We start from the raw sequence: 10869 nt of genomic DNA, 5'->3' as shown, positions 1-10869 counted from the left end.
AACTTGGCACGGTTCTGTTCCATCTTGTATCCTTGATCTAGTTACACAAGATTGTAATTGTAACGTCCCGAACCTGAATTTACCGGTTTACTAGTCATTTGGACGGTAAACAGCCTTTACTTTCACTTTTACTTTCGGTTTAGTACTTTTTGTGGCCCTAAAAGTTGACCTTTTGTTCGGGTCAAAATTTGAGGAAAGGTTCTTCATGGAAGTTGTAGAGGACGTTAAACCGAGCGCGTGCATATGTGGTGCGTAAAAATCGGACTTAGTATGCGAGAGTTATGGCCAAAAATGTGAAGTTACTGTTCATGGTAATTTTTGATTAAAATAGAAAGTTACCTAGGGTAGGTTTCCATTTCCGGAAACCCACCCTTCCCCTTTCTCTCTCCTCCCCCCCCCGAGCTCTCTCTTCTCCGGTTCGACCCTTTCCTTCCTCCCTCCGATTTCCGGCGATTCCGGCCACCAACCGGCGTGCCACCGGTCACCAGAGGAGCGCTTCCTCCCTCCGAGCACCCCAGCAGCCTTGGTTTTCCACGATTTGGCCGGAAAACCACGGATCGAAGCCTAAACCACTCCGGCTGCAGTTTGGGACTTTTGCCGATTCCCGGCGATTCCGGCCACCTCCGGTCCCCATTTCTTCGTCGAAGGTTTGGTTTTTACCACTGATCATTTCCCCTATGGTCTTGTAACGCGATTTGAAGTGTAGAGGCCGGATCGAATTAGGGTTCTTGAAATTTTCTGGGTTTGTGTTCTTGGATTGATTTCGACTGTTTCTAGTTGTTATTTGGGAATGTTGTAGTTGAGAAGTTGAATCAGTGTGTTGAGTAGGTGCTGCTGCCAAAGTTTGGTGGCCATCGGAGCTGGTGGCGGTGGCGGCGGTGCCGCCACTGTGGGCGGCGGTAGCGGCGGCTAGGGAAGCTTTTTAATTTCATTTTCTGGCTAGTTAAATTCTATAATTATCATAGGACATATATGTGAAGTTTGGTGAATTTTGGAAGAGATTTGGGGTGAATTTGAGAAGTATTGGAGATAGAGATTTTCAGGTTTCGTTTAGGTTCGTAATTATTTTATCGAATTGCCGTTTACGGAAATTTAATTGTGTATAGGGCAATGTTGCGAGCTACGGCTAGATAAAGGAACTCGTTTGTGTGGTCACCCAATAGTACTGTGAGTGGACCTTTGATTTTAATTGATGCATGCAAATTAAATTCCGCATGTTTTAAGATATTGATTTATCAACTTATTTATCGAGCATTTTATTTTGTTTGGTTTATGATTGATTTATTGGTTTGAACATTTGAATTAAATTTCGTTATGCTCGATTTGAGGACTTTGACTCATGCGGATCAATTTATACTATTTATTTATTTCTACTCGACGATTTGAGATTATTAATGAGTTTCGAGGAAGTATAATTTTATACTTATTTATACCTTACTTATATTTGAACCTGAGTTGAGCTTGGCGTGCGGGGTCACGTCTTTATACATTTGGATTTTTACTTTGTGAAATAAGTGGGGAAATTATACAGTTTTGCTTGGCTTTCGACTATCTTCTTTTTCACCATACGCGGGTCATGTGTTTAGGTCTCCTCCTCACTTACTTTGTGTTGTGGGTGGCAGTGAGGTAGCTTTCTCCTCCTCACGTGGGTGGTAGTCGAGGTTATATTCTCCTCCTCGCACAATCTATGTGCGAATGGTAGTTGAGGTTATTAGTTCTCCTCCTCGCACAATCTATGTGCGAATGGCAGTCGAGGGTAGGTAGAGCCTGAGGGGCTCCATTCCCGTATGGTGAACCCATTTCCCCTATGTTCTTTGATTGTTGTTCTTAGCTAGCGGGGCTAGCTCGATTTTCATTTAACCGCGGGGCTGGTCTTGTTTTCCTTGAGTATCGGAGTTCCAACTTTTTCTTTTAAATCATATGGGACTAGCGGGGCTAGTCGGTTTTTATGAGTGGAATTTCTCTTGTTTTGTTTTCGTTAATCATTGCATGCATCGGGAATTTCTAAAAGAAATAAATGTGGGAAAGTATAAAATCCATTTGGTTTATATTTGTTTATTTTTGTCCACTCACGCTAACGTTTTTATGTACTTTCCCCTGGGCCCTTCGTTTTCAAATGCCCAGTTTGCAGGCGTTATTAGTTGAGGTCGGGCGTACGTGGTTCGAGGCATAGTTGACGAATAGCTTCCGCACTTCTTTGTTTGGCTCTGATCTATTGTGGGTTACTGTTTTGGGTAGTCCACTTTAGGGGTGACTCGACCAGTTCTCGGTAGAGTTATCACTAAGGTGGGCCCCGCAGGGCCACCTCGGGTTCCAGGGTGGAATCCGGGGCGGGTCCTGTCAGTAATCCTCTATTCTGATCATTTCAATAAAATTCAGTCTCATTGTTTCAAAAAAAAAAAAAAAAAATTCAATCTTTAAAGGATGTATTTGTTAAGTTATATTTTGTCAATAACTTATATGTAATTTGTTATAAAAATAAACCCTCCAAAGGGCTCCTAGAAAGGTGGGCAAAGCCTTATTTTTCTCGTTAATGAAAAGGCATGAAGGTAACTTGCTCAATAAGGAAAAGCCTGCACTTAAATTAGAAAGAAAAACTCTCATTCGCTCTGGCAAACGAGAAATGACAGAAGCACATACGTAAGTAGGTAACACTAGTACTATATATACGTAACATTGGCGTTTCACCGACCTCATATGGTTGACTTTTTCACCATATATACCAAAACATAAAAAAAACCCAACCAAATTTCCCCAAATTCCCAATTCCTCCAAGAACTAATCCCTCAATGGCTGTAATGGACACGTTCTACATCTCCCATGGATCCCCAACCTTAAGTATTGACGAGACCATTCCCGCCGGACAGTTCCTCCGATCCTGGAAACAAAACGGGTTCCCCCAGAAACCCAACTCCATCCTCGTCATTTCCGGCCACTGGGAAACCTCCGTCCCGACCGTCAACTCCATCGCCGGCCCACACGACACCATCTACGACTTCTACGGCTTCCCCAAACCCATGTACAAGCTCAAGTACCCCGCCCCCGGGTCCCCCCGGCTCGCCTCCCGCGTCAAGGACCTCCTCACCGCCGCCGGGTTCCCCCGCGTCGACGTGGACACCAAGCGCGGCCTCGACCACGGCGCGTGGGTCCCGCTCATGTTCATGTACCCGGAGGCGGATGTTCCGGTGTGCCAGCTGTCCGTCCAGACTAACAGAGACGGGAGCTATCACTACGATATGGGGAAGGCGCTGGCGCCGTTGAGGGAGGAGGGTGTCCTTATTGTGGGGTCGGGGAGCGCGACGCATAATCTAAGGGCGCTGAGGAACACGGACGGGGCGGTGGCGCCGTGGGCGTTGGAGTTTGATACTTGGCTTAAGGAGGCGTTGACTCAAGGAAGATATGAAGACGTGAACCATTATGAGGAGAAAGCTCCGCATGCGAAAACGGCTCATCCCTGGCCTGACCATTTCTACCCTCTTCATGTGGCAATGGGGGCTGCCGGTGCGAATTCGAAGGCCAAGCTTATCCATGAAAGCTGGCAGCTTGGTACTCTTTCTTATGCTTCATACCAGTTTACCAGTTGATCCACATGTGTCGCTGTAAAACGTTGCATTTTCGATTTTGTGTTGTTAGAATAAGGTCTTGGGAATGACATTGTCATTGACACTCTCAGAAAGTCATTCTCGATCCTTTTGTGGGTGTTTAAAAGTCATTCTCATTGATGTATTTGTAAATTGTAATGGACCGAGTGCATGTGATGAACACAAAGGGATCAAAGTCCCCTGCAAATTATGCACAGCTCAAGAATCTTGTTATTATGCCTGACATTTGTTTTGAACTGTATTTGTAAATCTATATAGAAGCCATTATTAAGATCTTATAGCTCAGGCAGCAGCATTTCCCAAGGGTAATTCCGATAGAAACATGAAGTACATATATCCCAATAAGCTCGAACTTTATGATAACTTACACTAATTAGAGTACTCTAGTTCCTTCAAAGATACCATGCAAAAACATGCTACAGGTACCACCAAACTAATTCACTATAATCTGAAAGTTTCCGCTTCAGCACAAGGTCCTTGGAATGCGCAGTTCTCCTTTGAATCGTACAAGAATCAGTCTGGCATGGTTAATCCACATTGCAGCACACGTTAAGCTGCATCGTTGCTTTCTCAAGTCTTCCACACCTTAATAGTGCCATCTACAGAAGAACTAACCATGCAGTTGTCTTTCGGGTGATAACTGACACTTGTAACCTGTCAAAGAAAAACCAGAAGCCTTTAGGATTTACAAAGAACTCTGCTCATATATGACTAACAAACCAATTCCTTAATGGAAAACGATACCTGAACATCTCTACAACTAAATGTATGCGAATGAATAAAAAAAATTTGAAAAAGGAAAGGATTCTCAGTGCAAAAGCACTTTATGTGGCAATGGAAACTACCTAGTACCTACTGTGATGATTAACAGAGAAACCCTTGTACCAGAAGCGCAGAAATGACATAAGGAGAAGCAACCATAATACTTTTAACACCTTATAATGATAACAGATATTGTAACATAATTCCTTGATGAAAATGGCCAAATACCGAATTCACATCCAGGATGCACCAAGAGATCAAACCATATAATCATTTTACACAAGTAAACAACTATATTTCACAATGTATTCATTAACAAAGCTTAACTGCCTGTCCAACTATTTACCTAGACATAGATACATCAGGACTAAGATCATACTATTGCTACCGACCGTCCCAATTAACTGATTAAGATTGCAGTCGTGTGGAACTTCTCTAGAAAGCCATAAAATAGATAAACGCAGGAGCAGTATCTTCTATTTCAGTGGCATGTTAGAAGCCTGTGACAACCTAATAATTTAACATATACAATGACATGTGGTAATAGAGACTGAGTGTTTTGTATAATGTAGAACCTTGTACAGCCATTTGAAGTCAAGTGGCATCTCTCCAAGTTCTAAAATGGTTTGTCCTCTTAATTTTCACGGGATGGAAGGATTTTGATAGAGGGAGGACTAACCAACATTATGTAGTCTATCATGACAGTGCATCAAAATAAAAACATGTAAATATACAGATTCATAAGCTGGCAATGTAAGTAAAAAAAAAAAAAAAAAACTAACACAAATAGAGAGCAAAACAACAGTGGGAACAAAGAAGAGAGGCTAACAATAAGTGAAAAAACCATCAGCATTTATAGAAAACAAAAAATTACACATTATTCCTGTATTTTATTTGGGGATACTTAGGAACACAAAGTAGCAGGGATATCACGAGCAGTCAGAACTATTCGAAAGGAAAACCACAATTCATGGAAAAGAAAAATAGGCTTTACCACTGACGAATGTGCTCGGATACTTGACACAACAGATGCATCTACTAGATCCCAGAAGAAAATTGAACCATCCTCAGATCCTCCGATTACATGGGCATCAGTGTTGGTAAGGCAGCAGTCCAATTTGTAAGACTGATAAAGAAAAACCGATAGGTATGATGAGAATGCCGGAACAGTAAGTGTCAATTATAGCAAGGTGTATACGGGTCATGAAAAGAACGATGAACTGACAACCTATGGGATGGTAATGCTTTAATAAGAACCATGAGAACTACAAAAATGCACATGAAGTCATATCAACATATCAAAAGAAACAAAAGAGGAATGAGCATCCGAGTTAGATAATGGCAAAGAAACCATGAGAGAGTGGCAGAAGCCAGATAAGATACTAACCTTACAAGTATGGCCTTTGTATTCTTGAAGTAATTCAGCAGAAGACCTACCATAAGAAAGAGTTAGTGAAAGGGCCGTGAAATCTAAGCAATTTCTGTCTCCTATAAGTGATATCAAACATAATTTACCTGTCGAGGAGTCGTATAGTCGAATCTAAGCAGCTTGCTAATATGCAGTTACCATCATTTGACATTGAGATACAGTTCACAGGTTGTCCCAAGTCATCGGATAGCTCTCTATGCAATAAAACATTAGAAAACATCATTAATATCAACATTTGACAATAATCAACTCAAAAATTCAAACAGTAAGTTTAGCAAAAAAAGACATTGCCATACATTCTTGTTGATAAAGTAACAAAGTTTAACCATAAAATGGGTATCATCAACATACCTTCCCATACGAATGTCAAATGTTCGAACAGTTCCATCAACACTTCCACCAATTATCTCAGTCTTTGTTAAACAAACAGACATTACACTATCTGTAAATGAGTCAATTATCTGCAAATTAACCACAAATGAAACACAATCAATTATAAGCATCAATATAAACAAATAGAGAGAGAGAGAGAGAGAAAAAAAAAAGACTAACCTGAATGGGCTCAGTACTCTGAGACCTGCAGTCCCAAGCACGCAATGACTGATCATATCCTGCTGAGACTACAACAGATGCATACTCATTGAACTTCACAGCATTCACCCCTCCATCATGGCCCCGAAATTTTCGAATGACTCGACCGGATGCCACATCCCAATAGAAGATTTGTCTGTCGCCACCACCTGAACATAATTTGGAGTTGTCCCTACAAATTCAGAAGGTCACATTTTCAGTGCGTCAATTGGGTGGTGAAACTTTGATACCAGAATGGAAAAGTATGTACGACTTACAAGGTGACATGGACATCACGGACTTCACGGCCATGGGACTTGTAGGTCTTAATGTGGATGCCACGGTGAGGGTTCCAGAGTCGTATGGTTCGGTCTTTCCCGCAGCTGAGGCAGTAATTTCCGTCTTTATTGAACCTCGCTGCTAATACTGCTCCCTCATGCCCTTTAAGTACATTTACCTCCTTCTTTGGCAGATCTGAGACACTCATCTCCTTCCTACTTGCTCTCTGCTCACTGCTTGTTGAGGGGGCCAACTATTTTCTGGTGTGATCAGGACCAGAAGGGAGAATTTAGCTTGGGGTTACTTGGGATATGAATTAGATTGGGAAAAAATTGGGAAGTTCAAAACTATATATTTTTGCTTAAGTTGGAAATTCAATATCCTATCTTATAGTTTGTCCTAATTTTGGTCAAAACTTATTTTAAGCCCAAAGATTATATAGTTAGGCTCCAAGACATCAAAGAAAGACCATTCTAATTAGAGATCGATGTATGAACTACTGTGAATCGATGCCCAAATTCATCAACGAGGAATAATTATCCTAATAATCTCCTGTTGCTCAGCCAAAAATCCGGGAACCTGAAGGGACTATTCCTATCACTTTAGATTGGTCCGGCAAAAATTAAAGAGAATTGGACTGTGATGTGAATCCGAATATAGGCAAAACTTCTAAATATGCAAAAGAAAACATATGCGACAAGCTGGAATTACAAAACGCTCTATCTAGTTTACACTAGACTAGTAGACTCTGCTTCCTATTTGTTGATTGTTCGAACAAGTGAACTGATTACACTTTGCAAGGTAGCTCCTTTCGTCCACTGACAGAAGGAAAATGTCAAAAATTTAACATATAAGAATTGAAGTTCATTGTGCCTCCTCTTTTTCACTGGTGAATGCAGGTATAAGTATAACCAACAATTGAAAAAAGAAAAAGAAAATAAAAAAGGCATTATCCAATCTCCTATAAGATATTATAGTATCCCATAATTTGTTCTGTAAATCTCTCTGGCCTCTGGGGCAGGCTTATACCCAACAAAGATAAACAGCTCTATTATTCTTACAAGGATACACCAACTTGGTTATTACAATTCTATCATGCTCATCATTATCAGAACCCTAATAATTAGAAAATTGCATCTGCTTGTATTGAAATTAATGAAAAAGTAAAAAAGCGGAATGAACCTGTAAAGCTCGCTTCTGGGTTGATCAATCAATTGATCAAGTTGGAGATGGGCAAAGACAATTCGTTCTAGTCAGGTTTCAAGAATCAAGTATGAGCAAATCTGATCGGTAAGGCAATTCTAATCAGACTGAAGAAACTTGGATTCTGTTCCTGGTTAAAATGAAGCTCCGGTCGGAGCTACCGGAGTTGAACTCCGTTCCGATGCAAAGCCTCGGAACAGAGCCTAGCCTTGCGGTGGAGCTTGCTGGCGGCGCGTCGGAGCTTCTTTAACTCGTCAACGACGTCGTCGGCGCTGGAAAGTTCGTCAGCGGCAGCGGAGCCTTTAGAATCGCGCTATTGACGCATTTGTTCGGGGGAGATTACGAACTTCAGAGGACTCGAATTTCCACCCTTGGATGCTTCCACTTCTTCTTCACGCTCCACAGAGCAGAGCCGTGGATTTCCGATCTTGTCACCGCTCTTCAGGCCTCGAAGCGACTTGTATTTGTGGCCAGTAGCTTCAATTCCAATTGTGACGCTCCTGTGCTCGCCGTTAGTTTACTGTTGCTATTCTCTCAGGCTCTCAATATCGTGTCTTTTTGGGCACTAGAACGGGAATTAAGAAAAGTACACGGTTGAACTGTTAGTTTTCGTTTTATGTTAAGGCCCGGTTTGGCCCCGAGGTCTAAGCTGCTTTAGCTGCTTATTCAATAATTTAAGCTGGATGAAGTGTTTGGTAAAACAAGAGATTATGGATTATAATTCAATCTCCCACTTCTTAATGTTATAATCCACAAGTTGCAAAAGTGATGCTTTTGATTAACAAATTTTAGAAGTTGAGATCATTTACTTATATTGCCCTCATCTATATTCCAACTCCAAACTCAGTTTCCCAACACTGCCGAAACTGATTTGAAGATGGATTGAGGATTCGATGCCTACAACCCAGCAAGTTCGTGACTTCCAACTCCAATCGTGGTCAGCTTTCTTTTACAGATGCAACGAAGCCAGGACTAAGCCGAGAAGAGCCGGAAAAGTCGCCGGCGTCGAGGAACCGTGACGTAGCCGAGAATTCCCAAAAACGAAAGTCATCCGAACCAATCGAATTCAGAAACTAATCACACAGGCATGTAGACCATGACGAGAAGATGAGATTTCATACCACATGCAAGCCAATTGGTGGCCGAAGTCGCCGGAATTCGCTGAAACTCGCCGGAGCAGTCGGAACTTCTCACCGTCGATTCTTCTTCGTCGTCCAGTGCATGGACGATCAAAGGCCACAAGCGTGACGGTTACGAGGAGACAAAGAGGATGGTGCCCATGAGCCGTTGTGGGGTGGCCGGAGGTGAAAGTTTCGGTCAGGCTTCTCTTCCGGGTCGGTGGCCTTTGGACTCCAAGCTCCCTCTCTCGAGCTTCTAGGCCAATCTGGCATGTTTCCTTTCCTTTTAAAGCCAAATCAACAGACCAGATTGGATGGTGGAGGAAGTTGACGGCTCAGATCGCGCCACTTGATTTCTATTTCCTTAAATAAATTTTCAAAACCCCAGAACATCGGAAAGTCATGATAAATGGTCCGAGTATCCGAAAAATTCTCCGAAAATTTCCCAGAACTTCAGAAAGTCGCGATAAATGAATGAGTAGAGTATAACTTATAAAGATAATAAATGTTATTATTTCTAAAAATATATATAAGTAACATCATTTTAACATCATGTCCTTTTTAGTCATTTTCGAAACTCACAACACTTTTATACTAAAGTTTACCAAACACTTAAACACTGCTTTTGTACTCACAGCACTTTTAAAAGCACAGTTTACCAAACACCCCGCTACTTAATTTCATAGCTGATTATTCTCACAGCACAGCTAAAGCCAATTTTAAATTAATCACCTCGGGGCCAAACTCGCCCTAAGTCGATTGAGTTCGAGGCGGAGGACGCGGTGTGTAGGGATGACATTAAAACCCATGGGTATGAGTATTCATGGCTACCCGTTCTATTTAGGTAGAAATATTCGGGTATGGGTAGCAATAAATTATCCATGGGTAAATGGGTGATGGGTATTAGATACCCACTTAGGTATGGGTATATCGGCGGGTACCCATACCCATGTAACTTATTAAACTTTTTTCTTTTTATATCCAAACTTCCTATAGAATTTTTTTTTTAATTTTTTTTATTTACAATTTTCCGGAGTCATCGACTTCGTCGGCTCCGGCATCATCCACTTCGTCGGAGGCATCGCCGGCCTCTGGGAAGCTTATATAGAAGGTCCGAGAATCGTCGTTTTGGACACTTTTCTTCTTTGGTTCGGGTGGTACGGATTCAACCCGGAGGTGAAGCACCGGGCGTTCACGGCGGAGGAGGACGAGAGAATTGATGCGGTGCATTCCAAGTACTCGTCCATGGAGGAAGACAGCTTCGTCGGCGGCAAAGTCTGTTCGATCGAGGACCATCATCACCACCACCTCAGGCCGGAGAAGAATTCGGTCGCGGATACAGTCGGACGAGCCCATCTGGATCCGACGTCAGCGACTCCGGCGTGGTGCCTACAGTCTCGTCAGTGCAGGTGTTCAGGTCGGTGGCAAGAGCAGTGTTGAGGACGGAGTCGCCGCTGATATAAGCTTCCCAGAGGCCGGCGATGCCTCCGACCATGTGGATGATGCCAGAGCCGACGAAGTCGATGACTCCCGAAAAAAAACAGTTTTATTTTTCTTAATTAAGATTAAAAATCAAGAAATCAGATGATGGGTAATTGGGTACCCATTTACCCAATGGGTGGGTATGGAAATACCCGCGAAATATAAACTGGGTAATGGGTATCATGGGTAATACCCATTTTGGTTACTGGGTGGGTATATTACCTGCGGGTTTACCTAATGGAAAAAATGCCAACTTGGCCGGTGTGGTGGATTCTCTCTCTTTTTTCTTTTTCTTTTTCTTTTTGGTAAAATGGAGGGCGGAAGCTCAAAAAGACAAAAAGAAAAAAATTATTGCCCCAGACAGACCTATATTGGGGCCTAATAGACAGCTGTTGAAGGGCAATAAATGTTTTGAATTATTGTA

The 10869-nt window shown here is 42.2% G+C and overlaps 2 protein-coding genes across 2 annotated transcripts; one reads left to right on the top strand and one right to left on the bottom strand.

The window, feature by feature from the left end:
- The first annotated feature begins 2695 nt into the window (after positions 1–2695).
- Positions 2696–3825, top strand: LOC112189495 (extradiol ring-cleavage dioxygenase). Its single transcript, XM_024328838.2, has one exon. The coding sequence runs from the start codon at positions 2790–2792 to the stop codon at positions 3582–3584; it is 795 nt and encodes a 264-aa protein (XP_024184606.1). The 5' UTR covers positions 2696–2789; the 3' UTR covers positions 3585–3825.
- Positions 3826–3855: 30 nt separating this feature from the next.
- Positions 3856–8430, bottom strand: LOC112189494 (WD repeat domain-containing protein 83). The gene is made up of 8 exons (XM_024328836.2): positions 7825–8430; positions 6642–6902; positions 6346–6556; positions 6145–6254; positions 5880–5987; positions 5752–5797; positions 5359–5490; positions 3856–4256 (listed from the first exon to the last, which is right to left on the bottom strand). Exons 2-8 carry the CDS (start codon positions 6848–6850, stop codon positions 4173–4175), a joined length of 900 nt encoding a protein of 299 aa, XP_024184604.1. The 5' UTR covers positions 6851–6902; positions 7825–8430; the 3' UTR covers positions 3856–4172.
- Positions 8431–10869: the final 2439 nt, after the last annotated feature.

The sequence above is a fragment of the Rosa chinensis genome, chromosome 2 (genome assembly GCF_002994745.2).
Source record: "Rosa chinensis cultivar Old Blush chromosome 2, RchiOBHm-V2, whole genome shotgun sequence".
NCBI classification, from domain to species: Eukaryota; Viridiplantae; Streptophyta; class Magnoliopsida; order Rosales; family Rosaceae; genus Rosa; species Rosa chinensis.
The sequence above is the reverse complement of the archived record's forward strand: the minus strand, read 5'-3'. Positions and strand labels throughout refer to the sequence as shown.